This window comes from Sturnira hondurensis, unplaced genomic scaffold (genome assembly GCF_014824575.4).
Source record: "Sturnira hondurensis isolate 20B ecotype Veracruz unplaced genomic scaffold, ASM1482457v3 Scaffold0025370, whole genome shotgun sequence".
In the NCBI taxonomy this organism is placed as follows: domain Eukaryota; kingdom Metazoa; phylum Chordata; class Mammalia; order Chiroptera; family Phyllostomidae; genus Sturnira; species Sturnira hondurensis.
The window spans coordinates 7,130,027-7,152,074 of NW_028098001.1; the positions used below are offsets into that span (position 1 = coordinate 7,130,027).

At 37.0% G+C, this 22,048-nt stretch overlaps 1 protein-coding gene across 1 annotated transcript; it reads left to right on the plus strand.

Annotated features, from left to right (window-relative positions):
- Positions 1–1,941: 1,941 nt before the first annotated feature.
- On the plus strand, positions 1,942–20,992 carry AKIRIN2 (akirin 2). The gene is made up of 5 exons (XM_037039339.1): positions 1,942–2,732; positions 16,448–16,591; positions 18,253–18,402; positions 19,748–19,819; positions 20,300–20,992. The coding sequence occupies exons 1-5, from the start codon at positions 2,501–2,503 to the stop codon at positions 20,308–20,310; spliced, it is 609 nt and encodes a 202-aa protein (XP_036895234.1). The 5' UTR covers positions 1,942–2,500; the 3' UTR covers positions 20,311–20,992.
- The last annotated feature ends 1,056 nt before the right edge of the window (positions 20,993–22,048 follow it).

The following is a 22,048-nucleotide window of genomic DNA, read 5'->3' on the forward strand; positions in this document are numbered from 1 at the left end:
ATGGCAGTCTGCCTTTCCTTGACTTATGAACACATTACCTAGATTTCTGCCTGTCTTCATATTCACACAGTGTTCTGCCTGTGTCCAAATTTACTGTTTTTATAGGAATACCAGTTATGTTGGATTTACAGTAATGCCTCATTTTAAGTAATAATGTCTGCAATGACCCTATTTCCAATATGGCCACATTCTGAGATATCTGAGGTTAGGACTTCAACATTTGGATTTTGAGGAGACAGTTCAACTCATAATGATTCCTTCTGGTGTAAATTCTATAATTTAAGCTCAACTCTTAATTTCAGAAAATATTTACCAGGAACATAAATATTTTGTGACTTGTTTTCCATGGGTTGACAGATTCTTCCTATTCATTTACATAAAATAGGTATATTCTGTTAATTTCACCTTATCATAGATTTCATGGAGTGTTTAGAATTTAGTAAAGGTAAATTTTTGTTAAGTTGCTGTTTCATTAAATGCTAATCTTTTTCAAAAGCTATTTCCCAGACAGTGTAACATAGTTATTGGTGCAAACATTGTGATCAGGACTGCTGATCTTTCAGGTACCAAACAATTTTGTAAAATGAGAATAACTATATATTTGCCTATTGTCTCAAAATAGTGTAAAAAATAAAGACAAAAGAGTACAAAATATCTTTTAGTTACTGAATAAATGACAGGAACAAATAAGCATTGTTTGATATCTATGATCATTTATCTATGATAAATCTATTATCTATGATAATAGATTATCTATTGTCTATGATAATAAGGCATCCAAAACTATGATAATTAGTTTTGTATTGGACTGGTGAAAACTTACATAGGCAAAAAACTGGTGACAGTTTTTTACATAAATCACTTTTTTATTTTTATTTTTTTTAAGATTTTATTTATTTATTTATCTTCAGAGGGGAAGGAGAGAGGGAGAGGAACATCAATGTACTGTTGCCTTTTGTGCGTCCCCTGCTAGTAGTTAGCCTGCAAGGAACCGGCCTGCAACCCAGGCATGTGCCCTGACTGGGAATCGAACCGCAATCGTCTGGTTCGCAGGCCCGGGCTCAATCCACTGAGGTACGCCAGCCAGGGCCATAAATCACTTTTTTAAAATTCATGCTGTATTTGATTCTTATTCTAGGTACCTGATTATAAGCACAACTTTTAGGGAATAAAGTTTTCTCTGCTCACAAAATGGGTCCAACATCTATTCTTTACATTATGTCTTTATTCCGTTCACAAGATACACACCAATATTCGACAAAGGTAATAGAATGTTTTACGACATTCGCTTTTTATCCAAAACAAAAACGGTTTGGTTCTGTATGATGTTCAAATACTATTCAGTTACAGAGTGAAACTTGCTTTGCAGAATTAAATGGATGCAAGCAGCTACCTGGGAAGGGAAAAGTATCGAGTTCAATCAAGGATCCTGCAATCTGATACTATTACTGTTGTTCCCTCTTGCAGTCCTAATCAGGTTCCATAATCTTACTTCCTAGCCCCTCGATGTGGCAGATTTCGTTTTTGCCACTGGTATTACCGAAATTAATCTTTCTTAGGCTGTTAATTTCCTACTTCCTGGTTTTTAAGTCACTGTGGAAGCGGTATCACGACACCTATGTCCTAAATTTTAAAGGTCTTCCAAACCTGCTTTCCACACCGGATACCTTTCCCCTCTCCCAATTTCTCAGAGCCTTTTCTTTTTCCTCTTGCTTAGTTCCTCTTACATACAAGCTGTGCAAGGGGATTTAAATTCCAACCCGGAACTCGGGATCACCCGCCTTGAATGACGGGAGTCGTAGTTTCCGCGACTCCTTCCTAACCACTTTTTACGCTGGTTTCTCCGTGCTCTGAAAACCTACAACTCCCAGAATGCATCCTTAGGGTGTCTACTCCTGGACGTACGCACGCGCCCTGACGCCGCAGGATTTGAATCGGCGGCGTTGTTATTGACGCCATATTGGGGCCGGCGGCGGGTGGAAGAGTCTTACGGTGGAGAGGGAAGTAGCTAGACGTGTTTGTTTGAGCTCCTGACGCTGCTGCTCCCTTGCAATCTCGCCTCATCGACCGCCGGTCTCAAGCTTCTGACTCTACTCGGGCGTTTTAGGAGGCGCATTTCAGCCTTACACCCCACGGGGCTGGTATCGACTGCCAAAGGGAGCCGGTTTCAGCGCGGGAGCGCCTCCGGCACGGCGTAAAGCTCGAACGGACGGCGGGGGCGCCCGGAGCTTTTCCCGGGGGATCCGCTCTTGAGGAGGCGCAAGAGCCCCCTGACGCGGCAGGCGTGAGCTGTCGACACCGCCCCTCCTGCTCTCTCCTGTGCCTGCCCCGGCCACTGCCCCTGCCGCGGAGGCAGCGGCGGCTCCCCTCACCTCACGAGCGCTTCGATACCCACCTTTCTGCTCTTGAGCCCGTTTGTTAGCCTCTCCTCGAGTCTCGCCCTCGCCTCCCGTCACCCCTTCTTAACCTCCCAGAGCCCGGCCCCTCGGCCCCTCCGGCCATGGCGTGCGGAGCCACTCTGAAAAGGACTCTGGATTTCGACCCGCTGCTGAGCCCGGCGTCCCCGAAGAGGAGGCGATGTGCGCCATTGGCGCCCACCTCGGCCACAGCCTCCCCGTCGTCTGCGGCCGCGGCCACCGCCGCCTCCTTCTCGGCCGCCGCCGCCTCTCCCCAGAAGTATCTCCGAATGGAGCCGTCCCCGTTCGGCGACGTCTCGTCCCGCCTCACCACAGGTGGGACTCGGCCCCGCGGCCGCGGGGTGGGCAGGTGGGGTTCCCGGGCGCGGGTTGCGGCCGCAGTGGTGGGGGTGTAGGACTGGCCCTAGTTAGCAAAGTGGTCGGGCGAGCACATTTTTTTTTAACTCCTTCAGCTTCCGAGACACAATGAGAATGGCCTGGTATGAAGGGGCCTGCGAGAGGGGGGTCGGGAAGTGGGGTGGGTAGGGGTTCTGCCTTGCCGAGTATTGTGGGGAAGAGGAAGATCCTTTTCTTTGGGTCGAATAATTGGAGTTGAGTGTTTCCGTAGTCGGGAGAGCCCCAGCGGAAATGATCGTAGAGGGCAATATTATTCGTACATTTAAGCGAGAGAAGGGTCACATTTCACGCGAATCTCGGTGTCTAGCTCCCCAAATCGATTGGTTGCAGCTTTTAACTGTGGGGCTAGGTGGTTTCAGGCGAGGCGGCAGCCCGTCCTCCAGTTCAGACATGGCTGATTTTAGTACAGAGGGGGTGGGGGGTGGGGATGGATGTCATTGGGGCGAGATCTAGGCCTGTCATTAATCACCCACAAGAACGCCACTTTGGCTGAGTCAAGACCTGTTTTCCTAGCAGGGTCAACAACAAAGAAAATGCTCTTCCCTAGTCATGTAATATGATCACACTGCACTCTAGACCTTGAGAATTGGGAAACTTGAACTTTTAACGAAAAGCAAATTGTATTGAAAATTGGGGCTGAGTAGTTGCTTTTAATTGGAAGTGCTTTATTTCTGCCCAACAGTGTGTGTTGGGAGACAGCCTAGGCCTTGAGAATGATAAATTAACCTAAGAGTCCAAGGGACTTAAGACTGTTACTGCTTTTTCGTCTTGAAACATTTCCTGACAGTGACTAGGGAAGGGTCTTTTGGCTGCTTTGTACAGCATAGAAATGTGTGTGCCATTTCTATGTACTTTGAAAACCCTTGTGTGCCCCTGGCACAGTCCTAGGATAGGCTTTTGTGGACCAGTGGTATAAATCTGTTCTCTTTGTGTTTTAATAATATAGACAAGCCTTTGACCTATAGACAAGCCTTTTAGCTTGATTTAGATGTTTTGTTATCTATAACTTAAACATGTGTGTGTGTGTGTGTGTGTGTGTATGTGTATATATGCCTGTGGGCATGTTTAAGAACTTCATTTGGAATTAGTTTAGTGTTTTTTTTTTTAAGTCAGATTTTAAAATACCTTTCCCCAAATAATAGGGGACTTCCTTTTTTTCCCCATTGAATATTTCATTTAACTTAAGTATACACTATTGTAGAGTTGTAGTGAGTTTTCAGAGGAATTTCCACTTTTATTTAGTAACCATACCTAGGCTGTGTTCTCTAGAAAGGTATTTATTGGTTTGTTGTTAGACTTTACAATAAAAGAAACGATTAAGAATGAGCTCCTACTGATGAGCATTATTTTTAGAGTTTGTCTTTTTAGTAAAATCACTGAAAGTTGAAGTGATACCATGAAATTTGTACTTAACTAATTAGGCCACTTAAAAATAGCTCTAGCTAACCAGCAAATAAGTTTGAGTCCACAGGATGAGTTAATACAGTGTTAGGTTTGGGAGTTAAAATATATCTCAATGCTAAAATAGTCTTGAATATATATGGTACGTCTGCCAGGGGTTACAACTTTTGTCCTCATTTTAAAAGGAACTTACTCAAAGAATTGTGATTCTTGGCAAATTTGTCATTTCATTGATATATTGTAGCATTGGCTAATACAGTTGGCTTCACATTATCTCTAATTTCAGTTAAGTGGTTAGTAAAAACAATTGGGATTGTTAAACCTGCTGATTCAAATTCACATTTTCCAAACTGTTGTTGTCTTCTGTCTTTGAGATGTTTTTTGACCCATACCCCTGAGGGTTGATTATATCCTGAACTGTAAAATCACACCGTAATTGAATTTTATTGAGTTTGTTAATAGTTATTTAGCTGTTAGACCTAATTTGAATATTAACATAAAAGGTTGACTTGAGAAAAGCAGCTAAAATTGCTGGTTTTGAATTGCTAAAGTTTGCTTTTTCTAACTAATTTTAAATGACATTTTACATGTAGTTTTCACTTTGTGTTTTCATGGCCAGTTTGGGGCATGTTCCTGTGTGGTCTTTGTAATAATGTTGTCATAATGGGAGCTGCAGTGTTGTGCAGGTATGAAAGAGCTTACCAGTTTTCTTGTCACCAAACTTGGAAATAGTTTTTCCAAGCACCTAAATTTTAGGTTCCTTATTTTGAACAGTGGGGATTCTTAAACTTTACAAAAGTGAATACCCATATATCTTTAGCTGAAGTAAGTAGCTAGGCTTGGAAATGAAAATAACTTACCAAATTGAGGTTGGGACTCTGTGGAAATGATCTTCCTTTCATTTTTTGAACTCACTGTAATTTAAACAATTTAGAGCTAGAGTACTGAAATTTTTTTTTTCCTCAGAGCATGTGTATATAATTTATCATCAGCATCTCCTGATGGGTAGCTGAAGTCATATTGCGGCTTTACTAGTAGTTTCAGGAAAGAAGACGGCTGTTTGAAACCCCAGTTTATTTTAGTCATCCCAGAAGGCGATTCTAAAGTTTGACTTGGTTATTATTTAAATTAATATTTCAGACTGTTGCACCACATACCAGGAAAGAGGATAGGGGCTGGCAAAGAAAGTTTTATTGGAACATAGTCTACACTCTTTTTTTTTTTTTAAGCATTGTGAGTAGTTGTGATAGAGACTGTTTTTTCCTCAAAGCTCAAATATTTACTGTCTGATCCTTTACAGAAAAAGTTTGGATATCCCTGGTCTAGAGTGTTTGCAGTTTATAATACCATGGATGTGAAAAAGGAAAATTGAATGTGGAAGGCGGGGCGGGGTATAAAGCATTGACTATAATGGGGGGAAATGAATGCCTCTAGTAGCTGTATCAGCACTCATCCTGGTAAGTTAGTTGAAAACATTCAAAGGTTTCTGTTCTGGCATTGTTTTGGAAACATCTTGGAATCTTAGCATTTAGTGATGACATTTCTAAAAGCAAAATTATTGTAGTAAAACCAAAAGTTGCAACATTACAAGAGACTGTCAGTCAAATGCAACACATATTTTTCATAAATTATGTAGTCAATGAATGAATGGTCTGGTGAAGAGTTCCCTCTGTGAATGTGAACCTATTTGTGAGTTTGTTGGGCACTGTTGTACACATTGTCTTGTTACCATTGCTCTAGTCTGCTTTAGGACTTGAGTTGAATGAAGAGTTAAATTCCACTGGAAGAACTCATTGTATTTGCTGGAAACTTGCCATTAAAAATGGAAATTGCAGCTTGTGAATGGGGAAGGGTTTGCATTGATGCATGCCTGCAGAGACACCAGCTGGCTTAAATGAAGTATAAATGGTTCTAGGCAAACAAATGAGATTCTGTTGGAGGAGGCAGCATTTCACTTCAGATGCCATTTATATTGAATCAGAAGTGTTTTTAATATTTTGTGGTTATTTAGACAGCTGTTAAGTTGCTTCTACTTTCTCAGTGGATTTGGCAAATAACGTGTTTTTATGGTCTTTGTACTTGGGATTTTAAACTTGGTATGTCATTTAGGACTGTATATGTAGCTTCAGTTATTTCATACTTCTGTGAATTAACATATCTAAGAATTCTGTGAATTTATGACCATTAAAAGTAGAGTGTAATTGTATTCATTATTGAGCTGTTTTGTTTTGAAAGTAGAACAATAAAGCTTAACTTGAACGTAGAAACACATTGGATAAGCTGGCTAGATCAGAGAGAAGCAAGCCCTTTAGATATAGATGCTCCTACTTACCATGCTTGCCACAGAACTATAACCTCGGATGAAAGGAGACTAGTTTCTTCAGTCCTTAAATGGTTTATGGGAAACATAGTATACTGTGTATTACTCAAGTAGGTCTTTCCTTAGTGTTTAAGAAAGACACGATAGCAATACTTTTGTTTGAAAGATGGAGAGTTAAGAGATTTGGTGGAAGTGCTTGGTTTTGCTTGTTTTCCCTCTTTGAAAAGAAACTTTTGGTTTTCCTTCAGAATAATAGCATGGGTTGAGTTTGGACCTCCTGATCAGTTGGTTCGTGAAACTAGAAAATGGTTTTAGGGGTGGATCTTTTCAAGTACCTATAATTGAATTAACTAGCAACTGACGATTCCTGCAGTCTTGGTGTTAACACTGCTAGTATTGTTGTCTCACAATATGTTCTCTGAATATATGCAACTGGTTTCTTTCTTTTGAGAAGACTACCTACTTTCAAAAAAGTATGAATGGTGACATACTTGTTCAAGTTTATATAAACTGGTTTGGCATCTGAAGACAGTAAAGAGGTATTCACAAATGAATATAGTTCAAGAGATTTATCTTTAATTTTACAAGAGTGTAGAGATTCTAGAACTCGGCTTACCAACATTTTTCAACTTCTAAATGCATCTAAGAAATGTGATCCATCAGCAGCATTCTGTAGCAGTAAGACTTGTTAACAGGAATGCCCTCTGGATTTTGAGGTGGGTCACATGGGTCTTACATAATTTGAAAATAACTGTGAAATTCTTCTCTACCAAACTACCCTCCTTAATTAATGTCTTACCACAAAGTTTAAAATTGTGAGTTAATCAAGCATTGGCATTTTTCAAGGTTCTTGAAGATGCTGAAGTGTTTTTTAAAATGTAATTTCACTTCTATTCCCTCCTCCTGTGCCCATTTCTAAAGACTTCTGTGGCAACATAGCTATAATATGTGATAAAATATATTTTAAATTGTGATGCAAAAAATGTAGTAAAGTGATAGTAAATACCATACTTAAAGATTTAAAACAATACTTTTTCTTAGGCATTTGAAATAGTATTCTCTTAACTTTCTGGGCAATTGATGGTATACATGGATTATGTGCATTAATAATATTTGAAATAGCCCCATTCACAAAGATTATCATTTTCAGAGATTGGCTCATTTGAAGAAACACATCTGTAAAGATTTTACATAATTTTTTAGGAGAAAAAACTTTGTATTATGAAGTTCTGATCTTTTATTTCTGAAGGAATTATTTTTAATTACAGCAAATTTCTCACATGGTAAAATGTTGTAACTGTAATATGTTGTGCAGGGGGATTATCCTTGAATGAAAATTAAAATTATAGTGTATGACAAGCTGCCAGGTTTGATATTGTTTTGATAGTTTTGCAGTATGCCAGATTTTGTAGCCTTCCTTGTTTTAAGCTCCTTTAGGGGTAGTAGTAATAGATTTTTAACATTCTACTACCAGAAGAACAACTCATATTAAATACACTTAATTTCTTCCTTCCTTTAAAAATCATAAGTGTTTGTCTCTCACAGTCATATGCCAGATCATCCTGGCATTTTCTAGTGCTTTGCATTTTGATTTAATAAAAGTTGTAATCTTTGTAGTAATATAAGTTTGGGGTCTGACCTGATTTTTAATTTATATATCTGTATATTTATATATCTGTATAAGTACCTGATTTTTCTCAACATTATTAAAAATTAAATACTTATTCTAGAAGTCATTTGCTCTAACTTTTATGAACCTCATTTGAGTTTCATGAACTGTGCTGTTTAGGCAAAGAAAAGATAAAGTCTTTGGAGGGATTACTGGTAAAGCCACTCCTGCTAATACTTGATTAGCTGGCTAAACTTGAATAAAAATACTGTAATCTTTGAGTTATCAATATGTTTATTTTAATTTTGTGTGCACATTTATACATATTGGCATTGTTTTCACCTCTGTCAGCCCAAGAATTGAAATTGAGTTACTGGACTAAATTACATATTATTTACTGCTTTTGAAGCCTTAAAGAAAAAGTTATTCTTTTTAAGTGAGTGTTGAACCTTGTTTATTGGCTATATATGAAATTGTCTCAGTGTATGATGTGTAGTCCGACTTCAGTTTAGCATTCATTTTCATTTATGTTAATTCTTAGAAGACTCCAAAAATCAATCTGAAATTAAAGGTTGGAGGGAGGGATAGGGGAGATCTTTTGCTCCTTTTTTTTTTTTTTTTTTTTTTTTTTTTTTTTTTTTTTTTTACGAAAAGTATTGTTGGGCCTGCAAACCAGTGGCTTTGCCAGTTTGATTCCCAGTTGGGGTACATGCCTGGGTTGCAGACTAGGTCCCCGGTTGGGGACACATGATGGACAATCACACATTGATGTTTCTCTTTTTCCCTCCCTTCCCCCTCTCTAAAAATAAATAAATAAAAACATAAACAAATTAATTAATTTTTTAAAAAGGTTTTGTTGCACTGATCTAGCAATTGAAGAAATGGAATATAGAGTGGAATTTGAAAGATTGTAGAAAGCCAATTTTTAAAACATTATTGTTCCTGAAGTTTGCCTTTTGTTATAGAGGATTACCCTGTTCCTAATGCTGAGTATTTTCTGAAACAAAAACTTTTCTAAGTGTATTATTGGCTTAAGGTATAGGTGGTTTTAGGTTGCTGTTGACTGCTGGTGCTCACTGTAACAGTCCATCCATGGCCCAAGGTGAAAATTTGTACATTATCAGAGGCTGGCATTGTAGTCAGTACTGCGCATGGCAATGCTGATCTACAATTTAGAACACTTCCTCACTTTCAGAACACTAATAAAACATTCTGGTCAGATGTTAATGCCTATCCTGAAAGGAGGAGATTTAGAGACTCTTGTAGCATCCTTTAAGTATCTGAATGTAACATGAAGTTAAACTTATTTTTTAAGGTTTTATTTATTTATTTCACAGAGGGGAAGGGAGGGAGAGGAGGAGAAAAACATCAGTGTGCAGTTGCCTCTCATGGACCCCTTGTTGGGGACCTGGTCTGCAACCTAGGCATGTGCCTGACTGGGAATTGAACCAATGACCCTTTGGTTCTCAGGCTGGTGCTCAGTCCACTGAGCCACATCAGCCAAAGTTAAACTTAAGAATTCCTTAGTTCTGTGTTCGGCTCCACTTCTGTCCAGTTTCATAGTCTCTGAGCTGTCACACCCTTGCTTCTGGCTTCCGTTTGCCCTCACAGGGGACTCGAATATGTTTAGTTCATACCATTCTTCTCAGATTGGGCAGTTCAGAATTTGGACCTTCTCAGTAACCTTCCCCACTTCCAGAAGTCATAATTTTTGTGAAATCTGTTGATCTTTAAACATTCATGAGTAATTTACAAAATGTATGGGATAAGTAAAAGATGTCTGTGGGCTTCCAATCAGTGCCTTCTGGTGTGGGGTAGTCTTAATTACTTTTTAAAAGCAGACATAATATTGCTCTGGCCTTGTGGCTTGGTTGATTTTAATGCCGCCCTGCACACCAAAAGGTTGAGAGATTGATTCCCAGTCAGTGCATGTAATTTAGGTTGCAGGTTCGATCCCTGGTGTTGGGGCATGTTGGGAGGCGCAACTGATCCACATTTCTCTCTCACTGTGATGTTTCTCTCCTCCTTCCACTCTAAAACCAGTAAATAGCATATACTCAGGTGAGGATTAAAAGTAAAAAATTTTTAAAGGCAGACAATATAAAAGCAGATGCATTTGTTCACTATCAATTATGCAATGAACCTGGGTTTTAAAGGTATACTAGGGAAAATTAATATGTTAATGTCATGTAATGGGTCTCCAATCAAATTCAAATTGATTTACAGAGTATTTTCTTGCTGGGGAGGGATATGTCTACTATAGAACTAGAATAGCTGTGTGAGTGTAGCAGTGATTTCATACACCTTACATCTATTTGAATTGAATACTTGCAGTAATCTCTGCTGTCACTGCTTTTCTTTTCCCCTGCATTTCCTTGTATGGCCAATAATTAATAAACCAACCACTTTTCTTTCTAATTGCCACAGTAGTGGAGTTACTATTTTAAGCAATGGCAACTTAAATGCCCATAGTTCCAGACAAGTAGTAATAAATGACTGAAGTAGAGTAGTTGGGAACCAGGGAATTAGGAACCTTGCTACTGACCAGCAGCATCACCTGGAAATTCATTAAAAACACAGAGTCTGAGGTGCCCTTCCTCAGTTTCCATTGAAAGGCAGGGGGGGGGGGGAAATCCCCAGGTGATTTATATGTGCACTTGAAGGTTAAAAACACTTGAGAACTTAAGACCAAAAGGTAGCGGCCATTCTTCACCTGAATTTTACCACGTCCAATTCCTTTTCCACCCAACAGTGGCTTAAAAAACTGACTTTTAATGTAAAATGCCCAACTTTTAAATGTTGCCCACAAATTCACACTTGTTTGTCAAAAACTATTCAAGCTAGATAGGTCTTTAGCCTGTGAATTATCAGTGTGCAACCTCCCAGAGTACTATAGGTTGATGTATGTGTGTTTGTGTGTGTTGGGTGCCCTTATAACTTGTGTTGTAGAAGGCTGGTTTGTTCTTCAGTGTGATTGTGCTGTCCTGGAGTCCTCCTCAGGGAGTCTTGTTCTCTGTCCTTCCAAGTCTTACCTTCATGGCCATGGTTAATTGGAATGAAAGCTAGACTTCCTTCCTCAGCACTAAATGTACTTTGTTAACACGCATGTTTTGGGGTTTGGATTTGGATGGTTCAATTTCCTCTTTCCCTATTGACTGCCTTTTTTGTTCTTATTACTCTTTATTTTTCTAGCTTGTAAGCTATTTAAAGACATACTTAGAGATATTGAAGAGTTAACCAGCAAAAGCAACAGGGGTAACACATCCCTTTAGAATCTAGTTTAATATAAAATAGAAGTGTGGGAGGAGACATCTGCTGATTGAGCATTGTTGGGCTCTTTGCATTCGTGATGCCCATTGTGCAATTTGTAAAATTATACTTACCGCCTACAGGGTTTTAACAGATTGAGTCATTTCAAATAAATAATCATTGGTTATTATAGTACCAATGAAATAATAGAATTTGACCTGTAGTAATTAAAGTTTTTATTCCTCTTGAGATCAATGAATGCTTTTTAACCCAGTAAGATGTCATATAACAAATTTTAAAATACTGTAGGTAGTTAATATCCTAATGTTTATATAATTGTGTTCAACTATATTATATTGTTAGGATTCATGCTAATCCAAGTAGAAGTTAAAACTGTAGCTATAACTTCACAATTGTGTGTTAAGATTTGGTTCCAGGCCCCTTTGACATAGCAATACTTTTTAAGTGAATTAAAACTGGCATCAGCACATTCTTTGTGCTGATAGCTCTTGGCTGGTTAAGAACATTGTCCATAAGGTTCCTTTGAGGTGAATATAAGAGCTGTTTCTGAACAGATGATCATGGGGGGAAAGTTGATTTACAGCAACTCATAATTGAGTGTTTTAATATATAAAGTAGGCATGACAATGTCTAGTATGTAATTTGGAGTTTTAGATTGGGTCTTTCATTTTATTTGCAACATTTTCTTAGTTTTAGGCCTTAATGCCTACTGCTTGTTATTATTACATTTGTGTTCCTGCCTAGTGCTGACAGACCTTCAAGATTTATTTATGTTAATTCCACTGTTTGAGTTATCTGTCTAAATGAACTTTCACTTTGTTTTTTCAAAGATATACCATAGAAAAATTAGCATACGGAGTGAAATAAAATGGTTTTATGATATAGCTAAACTTACAACTTAATGAAATTTAATGTTTGATCTATTATTGATGTCAGAAGGAAAACAGTAAATCTTATTTAACTTGGACCAAAAGTTTAGTGTCAGATTTTTAGACATTTTATGGACCCTAGGAAAAAGAGACTTGATTCCTCCCCTCCCCAAATTTTGTTCTCCTTTAAACACATTTTTAGTTATTTCTAATTCAGTATTTGTCCTTTTGCTCTGTTTCATTGTAAATGCTGTTTCTCTTAACTTTATCAACTAAGTTTTTTTTTAGTCTTATTCAGCTTCCTCCTGTTTATATTTCTGACCTTACTCATTGTGCAAAGGCTTTCTCAAGTAATCAGTGGCAACTAAGAAAAGTTAAACAATTTGGAAGTAGGCTATATTCTCTGAAGCCAGGATTTTGTCCCATGTTGTGTGTCCCCCCCCACCCCCCAAACACACACACATTTACTTATGTTTTTGGTTGTTGCGGGGTTTTTGTGGTCATCATTTTTTTTTTATTCCAAAGAAGTTTGTTTCATTGATAATCTACTACTACGTGTTAAAGGAGAATTTTACTTGCATTTTCAATGGCATTTACTAGATTTGGGAATGAAAATGCTATTACAAGTCATAGAATTTGCTAATACTGATCTTTGACTTAATCTAGTACAGTGGAAGGAAAATCTTAGCAGTATACTATTATAAAAGACTGTAGTTTTTAGGATCTTGAAATGGGGTTGTACAACCAGTTGTTGTGTAGATCAACATGAAAGTAACTACATATTTTGCTCTAAATGATTTGCTGCAAATCCAGTCTATGCTTTATGTTCAGGTATAAAAACTGCTTGATTAAAACTCGTATGTGCAACTGATATGTAAGGGAAACATTGCCTTTAATGGACTGCAAATTGTGTTGCCAGCACAGTGTCAGATATTACATGTACTTAGAATAAAATGTTACTTCCTAGTTTGATAAGAGATGGCTAGATTTAAGTAGTTTATGACTAAGTGGACATGGGTACTTTATTGGTGTATGGAAAGCCTTTATCCAGCTGGTATGGAAGCGGCTTAACTCAGGCAAATAATCTAGGTTGAGCTTACAGTGTGAATTGAATCTGGGGAAATTTCTTGAGTTAATCAGTTTCAAAACTGCTTACGCTTTTGAACTAAGTTGAGCTTGAGGTTGCAGTTAGCTGTTGGCTACTTTGCTACTTGTGTTGCTGAAATCCCAGAAAAGTGAAATTGGACCATTCACTGCATAATAGTGTTAATCATATGTTACCAGCATTAGAACATTTGAGGGCACAGTGAGGCTTAGATGGCATAGTTGCATCCTGTTAGATGTAGAAAGCAGTGCAGGCAATGGCATTCAGAATTATTCAACTCTTTACCTGGCATTATCAAGTGTTGACAAAGATGTGGAACAGCTGGAACTTTCATTGTTGGTGGGAATGCAAATAGTGTAAGTACTCTGGAAAATGGTTTGTCAGTTTCTCATAAAGTAAAGCCATGCACTTACCATATAATTTAGGCCATCCAGTCCCACTCTTAGGTATTTGCCCACCTATAGGCTTGTACCTGAATATTCTCGATAGCCTTGTTGATAATAGCCCCAAATTGGAAACAATTCAAATGCCCATTAAAAGGAGAATGGATAAGTTATGGTACACACATACACACACACTCACTGTAATACTGCTTATTAATAAAAAAGGAATCACTGATTCATACAGTATCATTGCTGAATGAAAGAAGTCAGACACAAAAATCTTATTATTCCATTTATGACATTTTAGAGAAGTCATTTAAAAACTGTATTAGTGACAGTAGGTTAGTAGTGGAAGGGAGGGATCAAGGTGGTGAATAGAAGCATTGGGAATGATATGAAGTTCTTGTGATTGTAGTGGTTCCAAGACTGTATGCACTTGTCAGAACTTATCAAATTATACATTTAAGTTGGTGCATTCATTTGTAAATTACACCTTAAAATTCCTTAGCAAGTTTGACCATATCTTAATCCTACTGTAGATCTTTTTGAGGCTGTCAAATGAATGGTTTGTTACAACTATTTTGGTACTTCGTAGTTGTGCTTTGATAGATTTTTGTGAAGTGAAAAAAAGACTAAAGTAATTTGAGAACAGCTGTGTGGTGATCAAAGAATAAGTTATACAAAAGATTTTAAAGGTGAAGTTACTCTGTGCTGTAGTACATTTGAAATCTCAGGTTGTGCATAAACGTTAGGATACTTTGAATGGCACTTTTGATCAGGATGATGGTAGCTTTCAGCAGGAAGTGATAAATGAATGAGAGCAAACCATAACATTGAAACCTTTTAGATACTGCTATTGAAATATCCTTATTTCTTAATAACTATGAACTTTTCCTGATTGGTATAGAACGTTGCCCAGTTTTTATTGGATACCTCTGTGAAGCTTAGGAAATCCACTTGTATAAAAGTGCGTAATTGTTCAAATAGCCATTTTATTTTACAGTGGAAACTTTGTTTTGAAATTACAAACTATTTCGATTAAATGGAAAAAGATGAAAACTTTGATATAAGCAAATGTTAATCTGAATGAAGAGTGTTAAGTATATAGCTCAAGCATCCCTCACCTTTAAGGTTAATCATTCCAAAATGTGATTTTGTACTTACACTGCACAATCATATGTGTGTGTATGTGTGTGCATATAAAAACAGGTTTATTTACACACAAAATTTATATGAACAGTTCAGACCAGTGTGGCTCAGCTGGAGCATTGTTCTTTAAACTGAAAAGTCATGGGTTTGGTTCTGGGTCAGGACACATGTCTAGGTTGCAGGACACATGTCAGGACACATGGGTTTGGTCTCTGGTCAGGGCATGTACAAGAGACAACTGATCCACGTTCCTTCTCTCTCTCCACCTCTCTCTAAAAGCATGGTCTCAGGTGATAATAAAAATTTCTTTTGCATAAATGGAATCTTCACTGAGTATATGTTTTAAGTTTTTCTTCCCCCATTTTCAATTAAAATAATGAAATAGTTTAATCTGAAATGTTCATGGGACTGATTGATGAACCCTCAATTTATTTCTCAAAAGCCCTAAAAGTTCTTACCAGGGAAGCAGTATAAGGTAAGAAAAGGAATGAAATATATGCCTAAGAAAACCACCAGTATAAAATATTTTTTAAAAGGATTGTTTTCTTTTTACAAAAATATTTAGTCTTCAATTGAGTTTTTAGTTCATGTTTAAATCAGTGCATCATTGTAGAATTGTTAAAGTTATAGCCTGTTAAATTTATGAGTCATATTGCCTGTTATATTGTATTACTACAATAACTTTTAATTCTTGTTTAATTTTGTTTTCATTGGGATTATTACCTTTTTGGTTTAGGGTGTATGTAGATCCTCACTCAATTAACATCATTGATGTATAACTAAACCAGTTTTACCATAGGCTAATTGATATAAACAGGACTTAAGTTTCTAGACATCTTATCTATGTTATAAAAAGAAACGCACATCAAATGAAATGATGTTATTCAAGGACCTGTTGATGTTATTTCAGATGGATAGCCTGTTAATTTAGAAGCTGTGGTGGTTGTGAGAAAGTCTGTTTGGAGGGTCATAGAAACTTCAGGGATTTTCTAGAGAGACTAAATGGTAACGGTCTTGAATTAGAAATTGTTCTAAAATGAGTCATACTGGCCTAAAGATATGCTTGATATAATTTGACCCATTTCCGTGGTTGGGGGTTGAAGATAATGGCACTCTTAGTGAGTGTGTGGTACAGGTACCTAGTAATGTACCAGGGAGGTACTCTCCATGGGTTTTTACCCCCAAGGTTCAGAACAAAAGTTTGCCGTTAATGCTTTAATACTCATAGTTTTTGTTGAGCTTAATATTAATGGCTGTGACCATTTAATGGTTGATAGTTTTTTTAGTTCCCATGTGTTCTGTTATTTTGCTGACCTGTTGTCATGTCTGCCTTTTAATTTTTGTGTAATTTTGCTTTGGGTTGGAATTAACTCCTTGAAATGTACAGTAAGTTTTCACTTCACAACATTGACAGGTTCTGTGCCATTAAGTGAAATGACATGACAGAACCACTTTTAACATAAGCTAATTTCTATAAACAACCTTTTTGTAACTTGAAAGTTTATCCTGCCATATTTTAATTTTTTAGAGCAAATTCTGTACAACATAAAACAAGAGTATAAACGCATGCAGAAGAGAAGACATTTAGAAACTAGTTTCCAGCAGACAGACCCATGTTGTACTTCTGATGCACAGCCACATGCATTTCTCCTCAGTGGACCAGCTTCACCAGGTAATAATAAACTTCAGTGAAAAGAAATGTTACTTAGTATGGGAAAAAGTAACCTTTAATCACTTAGGCTTGTATTTCTCCCTTTGATTTTTAAAAAATATTTATACAAGACATGCATGATCTCTTAAAAATATGATGCAAAATAATTGCCACAGGATTCCCATTACCCAAAGACAACCACCTGTATGTAATACCCCCCAAGTGGACTTCCCATGAGTGCTGTGATTTGCAGCCTCCATTACCATGCACTTCTCATAGCTGAGTACTATGCCATTTTATGGATTTCCAATAATTATTTAACCATTAATGAATTAGACTCTGAATTTCTGCTGTTACAATACCACAAAATTGTTTTTGTACATGTACCCTTATTCAGTTGTCCTGTTAGATAGATTCTTAAAGGTGGATTATTTTGACCCACTGTTGTTCTTTACCTACCTTTTTGCTTGAGGGAGTAGTTTGCAAATAACACTTTTTTAAAAGGGAAAATGAGGACTATTTGAAGTGAAGGGCAAGTAAAGTTTGTAACTGGAAAAGCCATCAAAAGTGGCTCCTACCTTTAGTAAAGTTCCCAGCAAATAGTTTTTCTTCTGACAGTAGTTGCCTGCCTGTTTTCTCTTCCTTTCCAGCAGGGATAGGAAAATGCAGCAGAGTAAAAAAACAAATAGTAAAAGGCTCTTTAAAAAAAAACCAGTGAAATCAGATTATATTAGGAAACATGAACTTGTTGAAAACTAAATTCTGCAGTGCTCCTGCCAATTTGGAAAGCCAGATATAAGTGGGTAAAATGTGGTACGAGGAGGTGGTGGGGGTAGAGGGTAGAGACTAGACTATATCCACAGGAAATGATCATCATTATTCAGTAGTCAGTTTATTTTGTAGATTGACTGGCAGATTCAGCTAACAGAGCTGGGAATTTGAAATTAAATAAAGATAGCCTTAGGGTAGTTATGGTATACTTTTAGGTGGTATAAATAAAGCTTTGGGATATTTTTTATTCTTACTATAGACACATCACTAAGAAACGAAGTTAGTTAACTGGTCCCAACCATGCAGGTTATAAGGAACAAGTGAAAAGAGAAAGTGGAGGCTATACCAGGACAGATACACAGAACAGGACAAATTATTGGTAGCAAATTGGTGTATCTGTATGTGCATAAAGTTCTTGCAGCAGTGTTACAAGGGGTGACTGTAAATCCTGAGTTCTCAAAAACATTAATATCACATGTTCTGTTCAAGAAATGAGGATGATTTTGGAAAATCAAATCTCTTAACTAGTACTTTAAGGAAAATGCATTCCTAAGAATCTTTTGTATTAAGTATCATTATCTGATTACACCACAAGTGGCTTTTAGATGAATAAACTTTAAGGACTCTGAACCATTAAATTTAATATTAGGAATATATCCTCAGTACTTTTACAAAGTAATCTAGCTAATAATATCACTAATTAAAAAAACAAAAACTTCATTAAGTTTTGTCTGTATTTTGTAGTTTTCTCCACTCATCTTCAGACTTTTTCTCTGATATTTCATTGCATGCATCTTACTGTGTGCTTCCAGTCACACCAAAAGATTCAAATGTCAATTCTTCAGTTAGAGGACACTTTCTGTGATGGCTCTAAATCAGATGTTTTCTGTTGTTGTTCATGTTATACATAGGGAGTTCATCTGCAACATCCTCACCGTTAAAGAAAGAACAGCCCTTATTCACTCTACGGCAGGTTGGGATGATCTGTGAACGCTTGTTGAAAGAACGTGAAGAGAAAGTTCGAGAAGAGTATGAAGAAATACTGAACACAAAACTTGCAGGTAGGAGTTCTATTTAGTTTCCCAGAAGTCACTAAAAAATGCATTATTTCCCACATACACTTCATGTCAGTTATTTACCCGTTATGTACAGTGGTACAATATTTTCAAAGGAATTTTTTTGTAGCTCATGGTCCTCCTTAGTGACCTCAAGAAATGGTAGTTTTAGTCCTGTAGATCAGCAGCAGTATTAGTGAACTAGATTTTTCTTTTGATGTAAACTTGATTGCATTTTTGCACTTTATAGCTTTCATGATAACTTTGTCATCAACTTTGTATAGAAACTTGAAATAATCTACCTGGCACCATGTATATCATTTTAAAGTATCAAGCTGCTACAGTCTTATTTAAAATTTTTTTTGTAAAATTTGATAGTGTTAAGTGCAGTGAATAAAATTTGTTATATGTGATAACTTAATTAGAATTCTCCACCCAGTTTTTTATGCCACAGATTTTTTTTTTTAATTTTATTTATTTATCTTTAGAGAGGAAGGAAAGAAGGAGAGAAATATCAATGTATGGTTGCCTCTCGTGAGTCCCATTTTGGGAACTGGCCTGCAACCCAGGCATGTGCCCTGACTGGGAATCGAACCACGATCGTGTGGTTCGCAGGCCTGAGCTCAATCCACTGAGCTACACCAGCCAGGGCTTTTTATGCCACAGATTTTACTGAAGATCAATATTAAAAGCTTTTTGATTCTTAAGGAAGTAAATCAAGGTGCAAGGGAGTTTGCTTAATTATATAACATCTTTTTCTGTGATACCTGATTAGGTTACAGGTGGATTTTTAAAAAATATATCCTTTGTCTTTTTTTAAACTTTTGCCATCTTATTTCCTCTCATTGCAGTAAATTTGGCATTTATAAACCACTTATAAACTTTCAGATTACAAAGATGTATTTTTATTATTTAAAAACATTTTTTAAATGTATTGATGTGTGTGAGAGTGAGAGAAACATCAATCTACCACTTAACTTAATCTGTGCATTCATTGGTAAACCATTGTATGTGCCCTGATTAGAGATCAAACCTGCAATCTTGGCATTTTCAGGACAATGCTGTAGTCAACTGAGCTACCTGGCCAGTGTATTCAAGCCTTTTATTTTTTAATGTGTTAAGTATGAAAAATGGGCTTACCCAGCCCATAAATGAGGTCATGTGGTTTGGACTAAAATGTTTCTATATACTGTAATATACTATCATTATTACTGAGATTATTATGTCTGATAAAGTGCCAACTTAGAATTGTTTCACTGTACACATTGGATTTTTCAGTTTATCTGGCTCTAATTTATTAGAGAGGGCATTATTTTGCAAGTGATATAATCACATGTACCTTTGTTTATAGAACAATATGATGCATTTGTGAAGTTTACGCATGATCAAATAATGCGACGATATGGAGAACAGCCTGCTAGTTGTAAGTATTGCATAGATGAACTAAAACAGTCTTGTAAGATATTTATTATAATTATCTTACTAGCCTGGAGGAAATAGCCAACAAATTTTACTAAGGCTTATATTTAGTAATTTAAATACCTGGGGTAGTGATTTTTCAACTTGTATGCCACAAGAGGCACAGTGGTGTGCCATAGAATTTTAAAAACATGCAGTACTTGACTAGTCAGGCACTGACCTCTTTTCCCTTTGTCGTAAAAAAAAAATGACCACAGCCAACATAATAGTAGCCATCTGGTGTGAATAAATCAAAATTATTCCTTTTGTTTTGTCAGATTGGCAAAATATGTTTTTTGGTGTGTTGCAGAATTTTAGTGTGTAGTTTATGTGTGCAATGAGATCAGAAAGACTGAAAATTGCTAACCTAGGGAAATATTGGGGATAAAAATCTTAGGAGTTTTGAATTGGACTTTGCACTAATTTTCCTTTTCTCCCCCTTTAGATGTTTCATGAATCACATTTTCTGCATTTGTGGGCTGCCTTGTTCCTTGTTGAATTGTTGCGAGAGGTCCCAAATATGACATGCAGCAATGCTGATACCCCCCCTGTGAATACAGGTTATTTCAGGCTTTCGTCTGTGGCAACCACTCTTAGGCAGCAACTGGTTTTGGAAATTTCCCTGATGTCAGTACCACCTGGATGTGGACTTTTGCTACCTGTATTAATACCAGTGGCCTCGTTTGATGTATCATTACAATTTGGCTTCTTATATTAATATGTTTGAAAAGGATTAAAGCTGGTACTCTAAGAATATGCCCTTCACTGGTTGTGTAAATAAAACTGTAGAATGACACTTCAGATGAAGTTAGTGTGATTTTAATTGTGCACTACAACCAAGTTGTAACCAGTTGTTAATACTTTAGAATGTAATTCCAGGATATTATTAAGCAAATAGCCTACAGTGCTTCCTGTGAAATAGTGAAGGAAGAGGGCATTTCTGTATTTCAGGACTTCTTGGGGTTTCAGAATGGGTTTATATAATTTTTTCTCTACCCCCCCCCCCTTTTTGGTAGTTTTTATTTATTCTATCAGTCTTTTTAACAAATGTTTATTGCTGCATTCCCCGCCCAGTGTATCATTGTTTTATTGCCCTTGTAGTACTGGAATTTAGTTGGAATAAAACATTTACTTCTAATCTGCTTGTTTTTTAATGTACAGGCGGGTAATATTTGAATAAAGCCAGTGTTTTAAATGTAAGCATTTTCTTACAATGAATTTGTAAGGAATCAAGGAATTTAATTTTCTCATGAGATTTAAAAATCAATGTTTTCATTACCAGATCTAAGATTTGAGTGCCATTTGCCAAAACTGAGTCTGATTTCAAATTGCTTGTAACTGACTGCATGGTACAATTACATAATTCATCAGTTTTAACAGCTGTGGAATTTTTTACTTCAAAGATACCAGTAGGATCCAAGTGTTTTTGTTTTTTTAATGATGATGTATGAAAGCATATTTAACTCACTCTCAATACATGCTTTTCAAACAGCTTTCCTAATAATGAAGTGAATGGAAATGCTTTATTGAATTCTCTTAGCATATTCCAATCATAAATGTCCCAGGACATACATATTTATAATTTACATGATTTGTGGAAGAAAAAGGATTTTTTTAAAAAACAACTTTGGTCATTTTATTCTACCAATTCTTTGTTTAAAACAAGGCCAAAAGAGGTGTAGGGCTTTCATAAGACCTTCAGATAATTCATATGCTCGTTAAGTATTTGAAAAACATTGGTACAATACAGAGTGGTCATCAGTAAAGTGGGTAATTCTACCTGGTTTTAATGGACATCATAATGCAGAGATTTTCAACCTCAACAACACTTGACAATTTGGGTCAGATCTTTTTTTTTTCTTCTTCTTTTTTTTTAAGATTTTGAGGAGAAGGGAGGGAGAGAAACATCAGTTGGTTGGCTCTAGTATGTAAGCCAGGCACGTGCCCTGGACCTGGCATCCTGGACCTGGCATCGAACCAGTGAGCTTTCACTTTGTGACCCAACCAAGCCACACTATTCAGGGTTAAGTGAGATCATTCTGTGTTGTGGGGTGGTCCTGTGTGTTGCAGGATTTTTAGCAGTATCTCTGGCCTTTACCACTAGATGCCAGTAGTGCATGCTGCCCGTGCCCTGCACCCCCCCACCCCACCCCCCCAACTAAAATGTGCCTCCAGATTTTGCCTAAATGTTGGG

Excerpts from the sequence above, each read along its gene's own strand:
- AKIRIN2 (XM_037039339.1), top strand. The coding sequence starts at position 2,501 with ATGGCGTGCGGAGCCACTCTGAAAAGGACTCTGGATTTCGACCCGCTG. Across the intron at positions 2,733-16,447 it reads CTCGTCCCGCCTCACCACAG|AGCAAATTCTGTACAACATA; the intron begins GTGGGACTCGGC and ends TTAATTTTTTAG. Across the intron at positions 16,592-18,252 it reads CAGTGGACCAGCTTCACCAG|GGAGTTCATCTGCAACATCC; the intron begins GTAATAATAAAC and ends TGTTATACATAG.